Below are 19,236 nucleotides of genomic sequence, written 5' to 3'. Positions count from 1 at the left end.
ACATACCTACTACTCCTTCCTCCTCCTCTTTTCCCCACAACAGCAACCCTGTGAGGTGGGTCAGGCTGAGAGAGAGGGACTGGCCAAGGTCACCCAGCCGGCTGTCATGCCTAAGGAGGAACTAGAACTCACAGACTCCTGGTTTCTAGCCCAGAACCTTAGCCACTAGACCAAACTGGCTCTTATGCTGAATAATATAGTCACAACTATATTATTGTTAGTAGCCAACAGCGTAATAGAATCAAAGGATCAGCTTCCTTAGCCCTTGAAGTTCAACCAACTAAGCAATTTGAATAATTGTTCTTTTTCAGAATGTGCACATTGGCTATACCATTGTTTTTCAACCTCAGCGACTTTAAGATGGGTGGACTCCAATTCCCAGAACTCTGGGAGTTGGAGTCCACTCATCCAACTGGTTGTTGGAGTTCACCCATCTTAAAGTCACTGAGGTTGAGAAACCCTGGGCCATACCACTGAAAGAACTGAACCCAGTCTGCCAACACTTACCATCCCAGGAGCTGGATTCCACCCAATCAGCAGAGTTGAATAGAGAAGCTGTACCTCCATAGCAGGCATTGGTTGTGTCAATGCCCTCAATGTCTGTGTTCCCTGAATCCTGAAAGAGCTGCATCAGAACAGTCTTCACAGCCTTGGATTTGTCTATAATGGTTTCTGTTCCAACTTCCAGACGGCCAATAGAATCCCAGGAGAGATTGTTTTGCTCTACCAGATGTTGTACCACAGTCAGGCACAAGGAATTGATGTCTTCATGTGCAGCACAGAAACCCATCTGCTTCTGGCCTAGGCCTATGGTGTATTTCCCTGGTTCTACCCCATCATATTTCTCTAGTGCAGTCTGCTCTACATATTGGAATGGGAAATACACCTCCAGAGCTAGGATACCCACATCCTTCGGCCATGGGGAGATGATCTGAGATGGTTGTACAGAATCTGTGGAGAAACTGCAAGACAAGGAGGGAGGAAACTTTTCTCACAATTCACATTTACACACATTCTGGCTTCCAAACTATTAGGAGGGCTGAACCCCAATCTCTTTCAAAACAGACATGCTTCAGACTGGGGCAGGCAAGGACCCTGCTTGCCTCATGAATATCCCACAAGTAAATAACAAGAGCAGCTGTACTTATACTTGGGAATTAAGGAAAAGGAATATTCACATTCTCCAGTTTGCTAGGTAACTTTACTATAATTTAACCCCACTTTGTAAACCACTGCTGCTCCACATTGTTTAAGCATTATAATCTGAGACATGATTTAGTGCAATGCTCATTTTCTCACCCCATTTTATTCTCTGTGGTATCCTGATATTCGGGTGCTACCTTTCGAAACAGGCTCTTGGAACGTCCTCCTTTTATTTTCTAAGTTAATGTTTTTCTTGCTTTTAAAGAAAGGCTTTGTGAACTGCTGAGAACTAGTTTTACATCTGATCATGATAATTTACTTCCATATTAGTTTAGCTGGTGTTACTGCTTTGTTATATTGACACTTACTGTATTATTGTAGCATTTGATATTATAGATTTTAGTTTTTGCAAACTTCTATGAAGAGCAAAATAGAAATATTTATTTTAAATATGGATAAGCAAATAGATATGATTTGAATAGCTTCCAAGTTTTTCTTTGTTCTTTAGCATGTTGGGTAAACTATGGAATTAAGACTTTTACTGTGTTTACTTCTACAGCATCTTAAAAGAAAAGGCATTCCAATAGGCTAGATGACGTATGCTTTCTTGCTGATCTTATCATTTCACATCTTAACCCTAACATACTGTTATCAAGAGGTTAATGTTTAATACAAAGACCTTTGATTACATTCACACAAGATCAACATTGCTGGACAGGACTAGGGGTCAGGTCCAAAGGGTAATTATGTGCATGTGGCCCCTTAAAGTCCCCACACAATGAATATTCTAAAAAATTTTTTTCTTCCTATTGGTTATAGAGATGCTAGTTTTAACTTGGATTGTTTTTAGTGTATTTTATGAATATAAAATGAACTTTTTTTAAAAAAAGGTGGGATATTAAATAAATGTATTTTCTTATTTAAAGAAATAGTTTATCAGGACCACAAGCAGTAAGTTCTGCATCAGAAAACTATTAAGTGTGGCTGGAATTTTGATTCCCATTTTTGGATCTTGCACTGAGAGTTGACTTTTGGGCTTAATATTTCATTGTGCGTTAATGAAAAATACTATGCCAGACCATTGGAACTGTCTTCATGAGATATGGAATATGGAAAGTACAACACAGTGAAAACACTTATAGGGGAAATAGGGGGGGAAAGTCTGTGTAAAAGTATACATTTAACACACTGGAAAGAAACTGTTCTTGCTGTGGAAACTGGTAAATAGATAACTGTAAACTGGTAAATAGATAACTGTAGTCTTTCTCATAATATTTTTTTATAAACTGTAAGACCCCTGATGTGGCTCTTTATGCCATCAAATGTTCAGTTTTGGAGCAAACTGCTTCTGCTTATCAACTCTTATGTAGAGTTTGAATAGCAAAGGGCTTGCTATTCAAACTCTACATAATCTGGAAAAAAGTTTTGCTCACATTTGCATTCTCATGGATCAGACTCTCCGTATTCCCTTAAATGATTTATTCCATTGTTCTTCTAGGATTCAGATATGAACATTCACAAATGATCTTTCACAAAGTGAAGTTGTAAGAAATAACCAAATTTATATTGGGATTAAAGGCATGATGGAAGATGAAAGTTGGAAAGATTGTGCATGAGTTTCATAGAGAAAAGGGTTTTAAGAGGCATTTTTTTCACTTACAGATTTGTAGCTGGTGATTCTAGAAAATAAAATAACACCCCCCCAGACTTTTATTAATCTATTGTTCTAATATTAATTATGATTAAAGCAGAATTTCCTTATCAAATTTTCTAGGTAGATCATCATTGGAAAAGTTTGTGTAAAAGTAAAACTCTGATTACAGAGCTGAAGATGTCAACATTTTTAGTGCTATTCTTTCTTCTCCTTACCTGTTCTGCTTCACCACTGCTGGAAAAGAGAGAGGCCAAAGTGGTTTCTGCAATGTTCGTTTCACCTGCAAGCAGCACAGTTGCTTAGTCTGGCTGAAAAGCCGGAACATTTTCCAAGTTGGTTAAATAGTCCAACTAAGCTTTGGGCTAACTGCCTCCCCAGCTGCACTGGCTTTTTAAAAGAAAACCTAAGCCCCCTGCAGAGCTCTGGGAAGTCCCTTCCTGCTCTTATCATGACAGCCAATAGTATACCTCAGTACAGGTAACAGTACACAAACTGACCTAACTAGGCTTTTGCAATTTTTTGAAGCATCAGCTTTCAGTTCTGGGGGTTCTAAGATCCTGGCCACCTTCAATCAAGGTGCCTTCCCATTTCATCCTGACTAGAATCTCTCTAAAAAAAAACCCATCTTCAAGAAGGGCAGTTTCCTTTGGATCCTCTCCTGTCCATAACTGAGCTCTAACTAGTTGCAAGGTATTAACTTTGTATTTTCAGTATATTTTCCCTGTGAAGCAAAGAGCACCTAGAGGTAGGATTTACTCTGGAAAAATGGTCACTTCCTCATTCCCACTTATCACCCGAAGTGCTTTGAACTGAAGGAGAAAAAAAACCCAAAAAAATTCCCACAGGTTTAGTATTTAGGAGTTAGTATAGCTTTGACCTTCATATATGTATACGTATTCAAATTATAACACTCCTTTTATTTAATGGTGCTTATTATTTTATTTTTGAAAGTACATGCTTCACAATCAAATCTTCCTAGAACAGTTTATAATACATCCAAATTAACTTAATCCCTAGCATTTCCAAAACAAGTATCTCCCAAACGGAAATGCTGATCATCTTAATATTGTATTTTGATTATTCTACCACTTTGCCCCCCAAATTTGTAGACTAACACCAATATTATGTTATTACTGCATAATAACAAATTATTTATGCCAACCTTGAAGGAGGCATAAATAATAATCCCTAACAGTAATTCTGCCATCAGTCTCTCTGCTATGTATTTAGCAAATACCATCATTATTAAATAAGCAATCTACACATTTCTCAATCCCATGACAAGTTTAGTTGCCAATCACTTATATTGATCAACTGACAGAACAAAGGCCTGGGCATCAAAGGAACACCTAAGGCAGCCACAAAGTGGACTGAAACACTGCCATGTGTGCATGCAAAAGTCTGACATCAAATTATTTATGTTATTTCTATGAACAAGCCTTCATTGTCATTTAAATAGCTTGTATCTCCAGGCAAAGGAAACACTGATTTAGTACAGCTGTCAGCTAGTGTAGAGAAGGCATCCAAAGTCAAACAACAGTTCACTTTATTATTTTAAGTCTGCAACATACACTTTCAAAACAGCAGTGCAGGAGGGGACAATTGGGGTGAGGAACTGCCTCCCAGAATGTAATGTGCCAGCAGATACTACTTTAAATTCAGGTGAAAGGCTGCAGAGTAAATGCAGGGGAGAGGTCAGAGCAGCAGATAAAATACTGCTGAAGTTGCTGGGGAAACAAGATGGCTTAAGGCATTAGAAATAGGGCTGCACATTACTGAAAAATACAGGTGAGCAGTTCTTTCCACAGATGATGGTGAGGAAAGAGTGTTGGCAATAGTTCAAAATATACTACAAATTGATTAGTTTTATTATACTATCTCTTACAAACACACTTTTTTTTTGCAATCCTTCTGTTTTGAACTCCTTGCTCCTTTGTTCTATCTAACCCTCATAATCATCTCAGTTCTCCAAATGCCTGTTCTAAGGTAGCCAAACTTAAACCTCCCCCTGCTACATCAAACATCAAAGGGAAGGATTGAGAGAAAGCTTCTTCATGGAATACAAAAACTACAGGTAGTCCTCATTTAATGACCATTCATTTAGTGACAGTTCAGACTTATGACATTGCTGGAAAAAACGACTTGTGACCAGTCCCCACACACTTACAACCGTCATGGTGTCACTGTGGTCACATAATCACCATTTTCAACCTTCCTGGCTGGCTTCTGGCAAGCAAAATCAATGGGTTAGGGTTCGCTTAATGCCCACGGTGATTTGTTTAACAACTGCTGCGAAAAAAGGCTGTAAAATTGGGTTGGATTCACCTAATGACCACTTCATTTAGCAACCAAAATTCTGGTCCCAATTGTGGTCATTAAGCAAGGACTACTTGTATTTAAGAACTTCTCACACAGATCAAAAATGGAAAATTAATTGTTAGTGGGCTACGTGAGGGACAGATAGCAGTGGCAATAATTCTAGAAGCTGTATCCCAAATATCTGAATGAAACTAGTTGTGGAAAACACTAGGGAAATCACACCAGTTATAAAACTAATCCATCCTATGGTGAGGATGTATAGGACTCTCCTGCTTTTGTTCCTCAGCAAGTGCTATTCAGATTCATGCAGCCTCTGTATTAAGGATAGCATAAAGCCATTGACAATCTTATTCTCTTCTGAACATGCAGTCACTGCATTTCTTGAAAAGGACATTAACTGGACAGCATTATGATCAGAGTACATATAGTCAGTTCAAAGTCATTTTCTTTCTAATTAATGTTTTTTAAAAAAGGCCCTTTAGTATGTTTAAGGGGCTCAGTGGGCTCAAAATGGCATTTACATTTTTTCTCCATATTCCTTCATAGATTTGTTTCAGGAATGCAGTAACAGATTGAAATAACCCTAATTCTCATTGAATTCAACTGAATTTATTCTCAAAAATATCTGCACAGGATTTCAGGATTTAGGGTTGGTTACCTATTGGATGAAAGATGGCACTCATGTTTTAAAGCCCAGCTGAGTAGCAGTGTCTACCCAACTTTGGCTGTTCTTAGAAAAACTAAACAGGGTCAGACTTGGTTAGCACTTGAATGAGAGACCATCAGAAAATCCCAGAGCTATAGGCTTGACTGAAGAGAGAGAGATTCATTCATTCACTCATTCATGGAAGAAGGCAATGGCAAATCGCTTCTGTACTACTGCCAAAAATGCTCCTTGAATAAGCCCATGGATTCCCTAGGAGTCAAATTAAGGGATTTTTAAATCTTAATTTTAAAAATTAAATTCCCCCAAAACCAAATAGAAATCAACGTATTGATGAAATAACAGAGCAACACATAGTAATAAATAGTAAAACAAGAAATACTGAAACGGTATGTTCTGTACTGCCTGATATTTAAATTTTAAAAAAATAATAATTTGGACAGGTTCATTATATTCTTTAATGGTTAGGACTTTCCGTAACATTCTAGACACTGGCTTTCTTGGAATGAGCAATGTTGGACATTTTGGAACATCAGAACAATTTTTTAGCCATTGTCTAAGTATCTATGTATTTTTTACAGGACACCCAGTCTTCTGCAGCCTGCTGGCACTTGGCTGCCGTGGTACTCGTTGACCAGATCCTTCTCGGTTGCTATGCTCTGACGCAGCTTGGTTCCCAGCTGCTGTAGAAATGGTTCTGGCTCTCCCTGGAGGAAAAGAAAGGCTAAGTTCAGAGATTTATTATGACCAACCTATCAACTGCTAGGGTTGCTGAAATTAAAAACAATTCTGAAATGTATCTGGAGATATAAATTTAACAAGTTCCTTACATGGTCACAAGCTACAAGCTCACAGTATTTAAGACTAAAAATATACTAAACCAGACTCTAACAATAGCTGAATTATCCAAATCAATACAGATCAGGTCTGTCTTCCTAAGACCCATTGCTGAAAACAAGGAATATTTAATAGCATAACCAAACTTACTGACCTGCACCTCACATCATCAACTGCTGAGCAGGTGAAGATGAACAGAACTTCTTTCAGCCTTTTCCAAACTCTGTCCTTTTCTTAAAAGTCTGCAGAATCACAGAGTCGGAAGAGACCATAGAAATCATGAGTGTAATCCAAACCACTGCTTGGTGGAGGCTTCACTAAAGCATCTCTGACAGATGATGATCCACCCTTTCTTTGAAGACCTCTAGTGAATTTCTCCCTACTCACAAAATGTGCTTTTTATTCTTGGAATAAAAATGAATTATATATTTTGGCAATCAGTGTAACATCGCATGACTTTTCCAGAGCCGAACTATTTCGCTGACAGCAGCATGTACAGTAGTGCAATTATACAATAGAGTTCATTGTTTTTTAATGTAGGGAAAATTACTTCGTAAAATAATTCTGCTACCCAAATTCCAAAATCCTCTAGTTGATGTAAAGAAGACTCTAACCTTTAATCCATTTAATTTAGCATTATAACCAGAACATCTTTAGTCAAAGGTTAAAATGCGTATTTCAATTATTAGTGGGTCCAAGTTTTGGTCCTCTTTTAATAAATGTGCCAATTTCTCCCTGTAGGTCCAACTTCAACAAATGTTTTTCCAAAATCTACTATTTTGTTAAGATAAAATGTTATTCTCCCAATAATAGTTTGGATCTTTCACAATGTTGCAATAGTTCATGGTTTAGATCTCTGATTTCCAAATTAAGAATTAGGAGTAAAAGAAAAAAGATGGTGTTTCTTTCTATCAATGATATTATGATATTCAAAGCCCTTGGCTTTTATAATATTTAATGAATATGTACTCAAAGAACTCTAACAAAAATGATATTCTTAAATGGTACCACAGAGCTTGTTGGCACGCAAGTACATTTGAATTACTCCATTAATTAATTTTAAGCCAGTTTAGTATTGTTCAATGCATCTTTGAAAGTGTCTGTCCTCTAGATGTATGCCTTATATGGCCAAGATATCTCAGGTCAGCACTGGACTATCACCAGGAAATGGTTAGAAAGTAGCAGAAAGTAGCAGTTTCACAAGCCAATTCTGGCTTCCAGCTTTGAAAATAAGGATATGGGCAGAAATAATACATCTTTTCACACTATCTCCTTAATGGAAGTTAGAACTTTCTGGGTCACTTCTGTCACATGATAATTTCACCAAGAGTTGTAATAATCTTGAACTTGGCTGTTTTTCTCTCTTATTTGAACCTCTTATGTTAAATTTGTTAAAATCCAGTCCCACAAATCTAAATCTCACAGCAAGGATTGATCCTTTCCAAGTATCAATGTTTTGAAAAAAATCTTTATACTTTTCAGACTTCCTCCAGATATCTCACACTTTTTATACCATCCAGATCTCTTACCAGCATTCTCTCCTGTACGCATACAAAATTGCCAGATACCTTACCAAAATGACAGAGCTTTCCTCAGATACAACAATCATAGGGCAAGTATTTAAATCAGTAATCTCCATGAATTTTTGGAAAGGGTAGTCCATACTGATCTGATTCCTCAAAGAACATTTTCTGTCCCAGGTATTTGTCATTAGTAGAAAATGCTGCATTGTCTTCTGCATGCAGAAGAAACTAGCAGCTCCTGCAATTTGCTAACTGTAGTAGTGGCAGAATGAGATAGGGTAGAGTAAGTTTCTCAGAAAAGAACAAGCCAATATTTTGGGAATAAAAAGTCAATACCATATATTTAAAATAGGATATTCCACAAAATGCATGTTGTAAAATGTGCCCCAATTGATCAAGAACATTTCATTCAGGTGTCACAAAGCCTACAAGTCAGAATTGTGAAAGCCAAGGATCAACACAATATCTTGATGCAAAAACCTGATGAAAGCTCAACATGATGATGGAAGAGACATAGTACAAATATTCATTCATTCATTCATTCGATTTATATATCTCAGAAAAATAACTCAGCCACAGAAACATATCTTGCAGCCTAATGTACTAGGTGAAACAGATTCTTCAACAAAAAGGTTAAACAGTATATATCTAAACATTTTCAAATGCCTGGAGGGATTTACAGTGCCAGATAGACAAAACATTCTGTACTTGATCTAAATCAGGTAATAGAATCAGCATGATCCAGATTAGCAATGCTAAATTTGCATGCCATTTCCTACTTGGTGCTACAGTTATGTGCGGTTGTAAAACTCCTTTCAGAAAACACAGGGAACTTTTAGTCATAATTCCCAAGGATGCAGTCCTGCAAAGATGGTATATTTAGAGACATGTACTAGTGGTGTACAAAATATTTTGAGTTAAAAGAACCCCCATTTTGGAGTTGAAACTCTCAACAGCTGTTTCCACCTTACCAGAAGCATTCCAAGACTGCTCCAACCTTACCAGAACTATTCTAAGTTTGTAATTCAAAATAACCTGCTTTAAACTCTAAAAAGCTGTTTCAAATTTGAAACGTTTTGCATACCCATAATATATCCTGATAAAAGTATACTGGGTTCCCCAACCTTTTTATTTAACCATAATATCCAGCATTGAAAAATAATTAGAATAGGAATAAATATTACTTGCAGTGTTCAGAATGTGTAAGTTAAAATAATGAGTACATTTACTTGGAAGCAAGTTCTGCTGAAATCAAGAGTTCTTAGTCCAAGTAAGAACTCTTCAGATCTGAAGGCAAGAGAATCACTTTCCTTTCTCAAGACTGCCCTAAAACCCAGTAGGTAACTAACACACACAACCTGCAAAAGGAGAGAACAGGCAGCAAGAAAACTGGAAAGAGCCAGGGGGACCTTGAGAGAGAGGCGAGCAAGCTGCAGCAGGACTGTAGACCACAGCCTTGGGGACTCTCACTCGTGGAGGTCGGAGGACAGAGGAAAATGAGAGTGGTGCAGGGATTTTACTGGCCTTGGCGGACACAATTGGGGGCTCTAATTCAAAGAGAGACACAGAAACAAATTAGAAACACCACATGGCTGTAGAGACACAAAAACAAACTCGTGAATCTATATTTACATACTTTAAATGCTATTACATCAGGTACCACTATTGATTTTTGGTGGTGGTTTGTTTTTACAGATATGCAGTTCATACAGTGGAAAACTGTAGATCCAAGTACAAGAATAAGATGTTCTAATCAACTTGAAGTATTTAGGAGAAAATGGGAGCTAGCTAGCCAGCTGCTCTATCAAGTTCGTCTGTTACATTTTTGAAATAATTTTGGAATGCCACAAATATATTTTGTGCATGATATTAATTTTTGTAAAACACCTCTGCAATATATGTATTTCAAAGTCATCCTTAATGGTATATTATACAATGAGAGCGAAATCAGTAAAGTGAATGGTAGTTCTCCTGCTCCATATGTAATGAGGCTAGGGTTTAGCTTACAGCTCAAGGCCAAGGAAATGCCCTGACTCCATTGCTGCAATCTTAGCACAGTCTGATCCAATAAAGGCTGGGCAATAATCAAAGAGAAGATTTTTGCCAGAAGAAGTTCAAAATTCATTCCTACTAATATACCCCCAGAACACTTAGCACTAAATAAAAAAAGCACACGTAATTAATTGCAAGTATAAAGCACTCTGAGGGGGTGCATTATAGGAGTTTAAATGTCTCTACACTGTGTAAACTGATCATACTGCTTTGCTCTGATTAAATGCAGTAGTGTAAAATAACAGCCCCCCTCTGCAAAAAATATTTTAATAATTGTTACATAAAGGTAAAGACAGGCTTATGCACAATTAAAGCTAATGCCTTCAAACTAGATCTTCCTCTTCATAGGCAAATTTACTGTATATGCTATACCAAAGGAAATATAAATGAATTAATGAAATTCCAAAAGCTTTGGAGCACATAAAGCCTAAACAAAAGTGTTAGTCTTGTGTAGCAACAACAATAACAATTGCAGCCAGTTACTTTATTTTACTGGTGATATGTTCTGGTCAGTAGAAAAGTTTCTTAATGCTATCTCTTGCATGCACAACCTGAAAACTGCTCCCTTACATATTTGGATACCAGGTTGAAGAGAAGAAAGCAACAAGAAGTGCACATGCAAAATTATATATAAGTCCCTCTATGAAGGATGGCAAGCTAAATAAGGATAGAATTCTTAGATTACACAGAAACCTTTGTTAATTCTTTATTCTGACATGATTCATATTATACTGCCTATTGTTGTTAATTATTGAATATTGACTTAAGTTTATTTACCATATTCCTATCTTGCCACAATCAAGAAGCTCTCAGTGGCTTACATAAAGCATTTTAATATTCTTCTGAAGTCTGCAGCACTAAACTAATGTACTTCAAAATTTTTACTCTATCTTACATTGCTTTCAAATCTTTTTTTCTTTTTGTTTTTCTTTTGTACTTTCCTTCTTGATTCTGTCCTTCTTAAATACCTACCTACCTACCTACCTAACCAGGAAATGCGTCTGTTCAGTGTTAGATATAATCCATTCTGGAAGTTGAAGTTAAAGTTGCCAAGGTTGAGAAACATTGGAGTATAGTATCAGATAACTGCAATGCTATCCTGAGTTGAAAGTTGAATTTAGCTTGAGGATAGACATATTTTAAGTGGAAAAATCAGACTAAAATATAAAGTTTACAAAACAGTGACAATTAATTAAATTTTAAGTGTGACCATACATAAAGCAATATTGGTTATCAAAACATTCTGGCATTAGTAAACTAACTGATATATTACATGATTAAAAACCCAATTCAAGTTATAGGTGGCAGAACTAAACTTCCATCTATAATATAATAAGCTCTCTTAAAAAGTGTTTTATTCAAAAACAACTAGCTTAAGGTCAGTGGCAGGGAGCCCTAGCAAGTTTAAAGGTTCCCATGGTGGTTGGTGAATGGACTTTATGTTTCAAACATTGGGTCAATGTTATAATTCATGAAATGCTTAATATAAAATTTTGAATGGAACACATTTGATTGCATCATAAATTATCTATAGTCAGAGGTGAACAGGAAGATGGGTAAATTTGCAAAGGACAATCATTCTGAGTGATGTGTACACACTAGAAAGACAAGATACAAATGTTATATATGTCAATATATAATCAATATAAAAATAATATATAATTAATGATTATTAAACACTAGATGAAATCCAAGGAGCACCAGAACACCTCTCTAAACTAAATTTATGGGCAACAATAGCAATTGCAATTCAGACTTTATCAGTACAGAAACTCTGGGAAATTAATATATAATCTATTCCATTGCCACAACTAAAATATTGTCGCCGTATATTGCTGTGGTTCTGTTGGAGAAAACTATGGATATTTGATTTCTTTTAAAGTACTTCTATGTAACACACATAACTGATTTATGAAATTCAATACCATAAGATGTGACAATGCCCACTAGCTTAAATATTTTTCAAAATCCATACATTCATTAGCAGCTGATAGGATTCCAGTTTTCCAGGATTTTCCAAGATTGAATAAAATCTTCTAATGCATTGCTCTCTGATGATATTGAATTACAATACCTCCAAGTAGCATACCATTGGTTGAGGATGATGAAAATTTTAATCTAGTACCTATGTAGGGTACAGTACTGGGTTGAGGAAGAATGATTTACAAGAAGAATGCAACTGAATACTGAATGTTACTGTAAGTCTGGGGCCACAGTTTAGAGTGGACAGTCAGTTAAGGAAATACTTAATCATTTTCCTACTTAAGTCTCGGTACACACTTTTGGGGGACAATATATGAACTATCTTGATTGGGAAATTTTTTAAAGGTAATGGCAAGCCTCTTTCTATCATACCCAGAAAACTGAATAGATATGTTTCTGTAAGTCACCAATAAAAATTAAACTGGAAGGTGATTTTCTTTTTATCATACATATGGAGCTGTTTGGGGTGGGGGGTAGCATAGAGAAGCAGCAAGAAAAAGGTAAAGTGCTTCTCTTACACTTGCTTCTCAAACTCTTCACTCCACCCAAAACATTTTTCCTGAAAAAACAGTTTTGCTTTCTTAGACATACTGATGTGCCTTTAATTTAAGTCAGAGGTTTCTTATAGCAAGGAGCAACCTAATAGGGGCAGCAGCAGTATACTCCACTATCAGAAAGGACACCCTTTATGTATTATCCTAAGCCAAGGTTTGCTTAACCAAGGTTTGTTAAAACACAGCCATTTTTGATGTTGTATGAATTTAGCCTGAGGTTCTATTAGAACTCACTCTAGTTTTTTTAGACCTTACTGTAGTTTTTCAACTTGGAAAAAAATGAGGACTGTAGTGGGGGTGTGGAAAGGGTTATATAGGAATGGGGAGTAAGTGAACAGTATGACATATGGTCAGAATTCTATTTTAATACCACTAGTTTCACAGATGTGGTATCAGAGATTTCACAAGTAATAAGAGAAAAACCCTCTCAGAATAAATTCAACAGTGTTTATGTGAGACCTTACTAGGAATGATGACACTTGGGGGGATAATCTCATGTTGCAGTTTATAGCAATAAATGTCAGAAAAAGTAAGACACAGACTAACAGGAGAGAATATATGTAGCTCAGGGTTGAACTGTGGAATTCTTGGTGCTCTCTGAGCTTGGTTGTTTGCTTGCAGTTGTTTCATTACCTAACTAGTGCTTGCACTGATGATGTTACTGAATTGGGTAATGAAACAACTGCAAGCAAACAACCAAGCTCAGAGAGCACCAAGAATTCCATACAAGGACTAACACAAATGTTCGGAGATGTAACTGAGAGGAGCCGCTGAAAGAAAACACAGCAAACAGCCTGTTGTTTCATCTACCCCTGTTCTTGCAAGCTTGTTCCCTGTTGACTAAACTGGATTTCTACTTTCTCCTGTTCAGTTTTAATGCCTGAACATTTGACCTTACTACTGTACAGTTTCTACCATAATGTCATGTTTTTGCTGTTTAAAACCTCACGTCAGCAGCATACCCCCATTTGATCATGTCACCTTACTGCTCTTCTTCTGAATGACACTAAGCCAGAAACTACAGAAGCATTGGATGATATATGCAGTGCCAAGGACAATCTTTGTTACAAATGCTGTGAAGGAGCCTAAGTTAACAACAAAGGTAACCCTGATATGAATTACCTATTCAAATGTGCTCTTTTCTACTAACACTCATGATTGTTAGCAGCTACCATTCTAAAATGAAACAGGCAGAAGGTTTGTTGCTGAACAGGAATAGAGAGAGAACTATAGAGGAACAGTAACAAGAGGATTATGCTGGTCTATGACCGTAATAAAGATCTGATTTGAGTAACAAGAGGAATAAATATTTCTTTGTTACAATGATTTCAGTTGTCCTGACTCATGCCTACAAAGCACAATCTATAATGCAACAGAAGTCTGTGGCTGCATATTAATGAAATAACCATTATTTAAATTAGAAGACCTTACCTCCAGAAAGTCTGGTTAATTTTTAGTGAGAAAGCAACATAAGACTGTAAAATTGCACTACTTCTATTGTTATACTTAATTGAAAACATGCCAAGTCAATGGTAGCTTAGTAATATATACTTTCAAAGAGAATATTTGTAGCTCAGGGTTGAATTGTGGAGTCCTTGGTGCTCTCTGAGCCTGGCTGTTTTCTTGCAGACGTTTCATTGCCAGACTAGGCAACATCTTCAGTGCGAAAACCTAGTCTGGCAATGAAGCATCTGCAAGAAAACAAGGCTCAGAGAGCACCAAGGACTTCACAACGTATACTTTGTACAGGTAGTCCTCATTTAGCGACTACATTGGTACTGGCAATTTGGTCATTACGTGAAGCAGTTGCTAAGTGAAACCATGAGTATGCTTACAATCTTCCTTCAGTTTTCCATTGCTTTACAGACCTCCAAAAGTCATAAATGTGAGGATTGGTTGCAATGTTACCTTTTTATCACCATGGTAACTGCAAATGGTCGCAAAACAAGGCAGTCGTTAAACAAGAACTATCTGTATATAGAAGGAGCTACCTCTGGCAACTCCAGATTTGGCTCAGAAAAAATTAGGTCCAAACTCTGGATGAGTTGAACCAATCAGCAAAGATAATACTGAGATGGATAGTTCAATGATCTGATACAACATATGGCAGTCCTATATGCTCTTAGTGATAAGTTACCTAGAGAAAGAACACTATCTAGAATTTATAAATGCACACTTAGAATGTAATAAACCGAGATTGGAAATTAGTTTTTTAAAAAAGCATAAATTTTGATGAATGATTTTTCAAGAAATGAATGCAACTTATACTGTTGGTAAATACCAGAAGAGACTGAAGAATGAAACAAAACAAAACAAAAACAAAAAAGATTTTGTAAATTTTAATTCCAACCACATGGACAAAGTGGCTTGCTTTAAAAATATAGATATTAACAGTCCAACACTTAGTATTACTAGAATGCTGTCTCAGGTCAAGAATATTAGGACATTAAAAATTACTATAACTCTACTGGGTCTGCGGAATACTTGCCAAAGGAAAATGATTAAACTATTATATAAGTAATCTCCCAAAGATCCAGGGGGCACCACTGACCTCGTGCTGTATCAGGAGTAGCCTCAGTACTAACTAATCTCTGCCCAGCACACATGGAACGCAACATCTGGAAGACAGCCAAAGGTGCCACATTCATGCGCAGAAGGTCCAGCAGGATCCTAAGGAGGGAAAATAGAGTTTAGGAATGTAATACTGGCATTTCTATTATTTGCAAAAAAGATTTCTTGATTACTTGGAATACCTTGTTTCTGGCTTGTTGAATAAAAATAACGTGCCTAAAAGAATTGATAGAGTACTCTAGGACTTGAATATAAATATGATTGGGAACTCCACCCCAGGAATATAGAAACAAAAAGTGTTCTTTCCAGCTCAAGTTTTATTTCATGCAATAATATATTTGGGGATTTTCCCAGGTAACCAGCCTTTCCACCACCACCCCTTCTGAATCCAGTTTAAACTGTATCTGAGATTGACTTATGCTGTTTTGACTATTTCCATACCTGTTGGTAATACCATAAGAATGAGTAAAGTTTATAGATTTCAGAGGCTAGTTCTTGCAGAGAACCACCAGTCAAGAAGCAATTACCCTTTCTAGAGAATAACTGACTGGTGTTTGCTTGCCAGGAACTGAATGCTTTGTTTCCTTCTCAGGGCTGTTGAACACACATACCTAACCCTTTCTCACAAAAATAAGAGAGAACAAACTTCCACCATTTCCCCATTTTATTTATTTATTAGGCATACACCATGCAGCAATCGAACAACTCAATGGTTTCTATGCTCAACATAGTGGCAAATCTCCATTGCTTTTCAGACTCATAATACTTGCATGCTGGCAAGTATTTGGGCTCCTTTATATGATTTATGGCAGCTAAAGCTATGATGGAATCTAGCACAATACACCAAAATTCTCTCCAGTGAAAGCATAGACCACCCCTTCAGTCACAAGGAGTCCTTGTGAAGTATCATTCACTTCTTTAAAACAGCATTTCTCTATCTTTGATATAATATCATGGGGGTAGGGATACACACTGTGTATTGAACTCTAAAACAATTGCAAGCCCATGATTACAATATAATCTGATCAACGGGGGTTGTCTTGCCCATCACTGGGACTATACCTCTTGGTTTTTTAACTGTTTTGAAAATATGTGTTCATTTACAAATTTGCAGGGAAAAGTAAAAGATCTATGACTTTCCATTTTTAATAAAAAATCCACCTGAAACCACTAAACCATATTTTCATGGTTGAGTCCAAGGACATTGGGACTTGCTAAGTATCATATTCTAAACATTCAGAGAGTGAAAGGAAAGGTGAAGATGGAAGGACCTATTTGAATCTATTATGTAAACTCACATGCCTTTATTCTTAAATTGATATATATATATCTGCAGTGTGCAGATTTACTGTGCACTGTTTTGGATACAAAAGATAAAAGATGCTTCGGAGAATGCAGGAGCACTCAAGTAGTACTCATCAACAGTTCTTTAAATTAGCTGTGTCTTTTTCTAGAACTTGGAGGCTGCCTTCCACAGTAGCAATGTGATCTCAGGAAAAGTAAGTTTGATTTTAGGAGCTGCCAACAGATGCCACATGTGTGCCTCAAACCGCCTTTTTCCTTTTGAAGATGAAATGCTGCACTAATATTTATGTCAAGGTTACATACTGGATCCATCTTTTTCCTGGTACAATTTATGCATACAATTCAGGCAGATTCTATATAAGAAGGATGGAAAATCAAGAGAATTACTCTTTCAGAGGCACATTTTTAAACCAGGTTATTGCCTAAGATCATTGGTTCTGTGGTTCTTGAGCTCAGATCATTATGTAAGATATGGAAAAATACAATTTGTAAAGAAATAATGAAGATCTACATATATATAGCCATATAAGGCAATACATATAGATCTTGGTTGGGGGAGATTTTAAGGTGTAAATACTAATATTAGTTAATAGCAAAGTTCAAGCTAGTAAGTAACACAATGTTAAATAATTAAACTAACACGAAGACAGAAGGAGATAGTGGGGAAAACTCATCAAATGATAAGAACTAACACAGGTAAAGATTTAAATGTGTAAAAGCCTTGGAGCGCTTGGAGTGTTTCAAGATGAGGTGTAAACTGGCAGGCTTACAAATAAGGTAACAACTTAGAACACTTTCAAAAGGAACGAAGGGAAGAAATGGGCCTAATTAAAAGCTTAGCCTTCAGATGTCTTGTAGCCTAACACTGACCAACAGAGGAGACATATGCCATATGTGTGATAAGAACATCATCAAAAAACCTTGGAATGTTTAAAATGTTTCAAAATGAGGCTTTTACAAGCGTAAGCAAAATAAGATAGAGGGGTCCAGGGGATGAGGCGGTCGGAAGATTGTGCGTCTGAGAGTACCCAGCCAATGGGGAAACAGGCCAGAAAAGGGGGGGGGGCTGGACAGGGAAAGGTATAAGAAAGTGTGTATTTGTAATTTTGGGTGTGGCATCTCTCCTTTCAATCAGACTCTGCATAGCCTGGTCGAGGTGCCCACCACGCTTTGCAAACCGCTCAAATAAAGTAGGTGCCTTTTCAGAGATCTCTGGTCCGGGTTTTCATTATTTTTATATCTAACAATTAGAAAGAGATGTGATGTGATGTTATTTATTTTTCAAATTTCTATCACTGCCCATCTCTCCCGAAAAAGGGACTCTGGGTGGTTATTTGACAAGGGTATCATTTGGATTAAAGTATGTGGAATCAAGTTGATCCATGCATTGGATCCATGTCTGTATGTTATGGCAGCATCAAAAATAACGAAGACAAGCATGGTCTGTGATCAAATGGAAGTTTTTAGTGAATGCCATGTAAATACCAATGGAAAGCATTAGAATACATGCCTTGGATCCATGATTTTTCATCACAACAATGCCACAAAGTTGTCAAATCCATTATCGTTAAAGCTCCGTGTGATTTGTAACCTAATGATTATATGTAGATTCAATTAAAAATCACAATATTCTCTGAGAATCCAACTGACCTTCACCTTCAGTTTATTGATAATATCATATTACTAGCTGGGCCTCATACAAGTTTTATTGCTTTTTATTATCCCCACACTGAATTGTAGTCGGAGAAATAGGAACTTCAAGGCACCGTGTTATGCAGGCTAGGGTTATAAATGCAGGTTATAATGACCGGAAATGGTCAGAGAGAACGGCTGACACAACACCTCTTCAGGAGGGTCCAATGCTATAAACTACAGAGAAGAAAGCAAATTAAAGTAAATGGTTTCGCAACTATAGTCTAGGTGCGTGGAACGGTCCCCCACCGCTATCTTCCATCCATTTCCTTGTGGAGGGGAGGGAAAGGGGATGAAATACCAACCCTGCAGTTCGTAACAAAGCAAAGGCCGCAAGTTTCCAAAACCCCGAGGCTACAGCGATCTCAGCCCCCCATCACTCACTTAAACACTTCCGGGTCAATGCCGCTCCCCGCTGCCTGCGCAAGTTCAAATAGTTCCGCCTCTTCCGCCGTAAGAAGCTTCCGTCGAGCTCGCGATCCTACGGCTGCGGCCCCCTTCAGTAGCCCTCCCGCGTCCATCACCGGACCCGACATCCCAAAGGCCGCACGTTCAGTTCCGCGCGCAAGGCATCTCGGGATGGCTTTTATTTGATGAGGAATGCAGGGACTTGTAGTTTTCTGGAAAGCCCGTAGACCTAAACCGTAGTTATCATTCCGTGGTCTGAAGTTGGACTTTTCTCCTTCGGCGCCTCTTCTTCACTCTTAAGTAGAACACGACCGACGGTAGCTGATGAAAAATGTAGCAACATGGAGCGCTTCACTTTCAGATCACATCCCCCTCCTATCGCTATGTGTTCTATGTCAACGGTCCATTCACCTGCCATGGTGTCTGAGCAGGCTTCATCCACTTGGGCTCTTTCTAACGGCAACTCCTTTGGGCCTTTTTTCTCTGTGACCCTTGAAATTCTCCTGACCTGATTCGTATCTCCGTCCTGGT

General features: G+C 37.4%; 2 protein-coding genes across 3 annotated transcripts in view; both read right to left on the bottom strand.

Moving 5' to 3' along the window:
* The window catches only part of HMGCS2 (3-hydroxy-3-methylglutaryl-CoA synthase 2), a 28,515-nt gene extending 25,156 nt beyond the window's left edge, over window positions 1-3,359 (bottom strand). The window contains exons 1-2 of one of the 2 annotated variants that reach the window (XM_063298578.1): window positions 3,013-3,359; window positions 508-962 (exon numbers count right to left, since the gene is read on the bottom strand). In XM_063298578.1, the coding sequence (XP_063154648.1) occupies window positions 508-962; window positions 3,013-3,122 (565 nt within the window). In that variant the 5' untranslated portion in view covers window positions 3,123-3,359. The remainder of the gene's footprint in view (window positions 1-507; window positions 963-3,012) is intronic. The other variant, XM_063298577.1, reaches the window with a different exon arrangement.
* A 2,844-nt stretch (window positions 3,360-6,203) lies between these two features.
* Window positions 6,204-18,861, bottom strand: LOC134493799 (mitotic-spindle organizing protein 2-like). Its single transcript, XM_063298579.1, has 4 exons — window positions 18,682-18,861; window positions 15,281-15,399; window positions 9,550-9,687; window positions 6,204-6,487 (listed from the first exon to the last, which is right to left on the bottom strand). Exons 1-4 carry the CDS (start codon window positions 18,831-18,833, stop codon window positions 6,345-6,347), a joined length of 552 nt encoding a protein of 183 aa, XP_063154649.1. The 5' UTR covers window positions 18,834-18,861; the 3' UTR covers window positions 6,204-6,344.
* Window positions 18,862-19,236: the final 375 nt, after the last annotated feature.

Source organism: Candoia aspera, chromosome 3 (assembly GCF_035149785.1).
Source record: "Candoia aspera isolate rCanAsp1 chromosome 3, rCanAsp1.hap2, whole genome shotgun sequence".
Classification (NCBI taxonomy): Eukaryota; Metazoa; Chordata; class Lepidosauria; order Squamata; family Boidae; genus Candoia; species Candoia aspera.
Note: the sequence above shows the minus strand (reverse complement) of the source record. Positions and strands in the feature narration are given on the sequence as shown.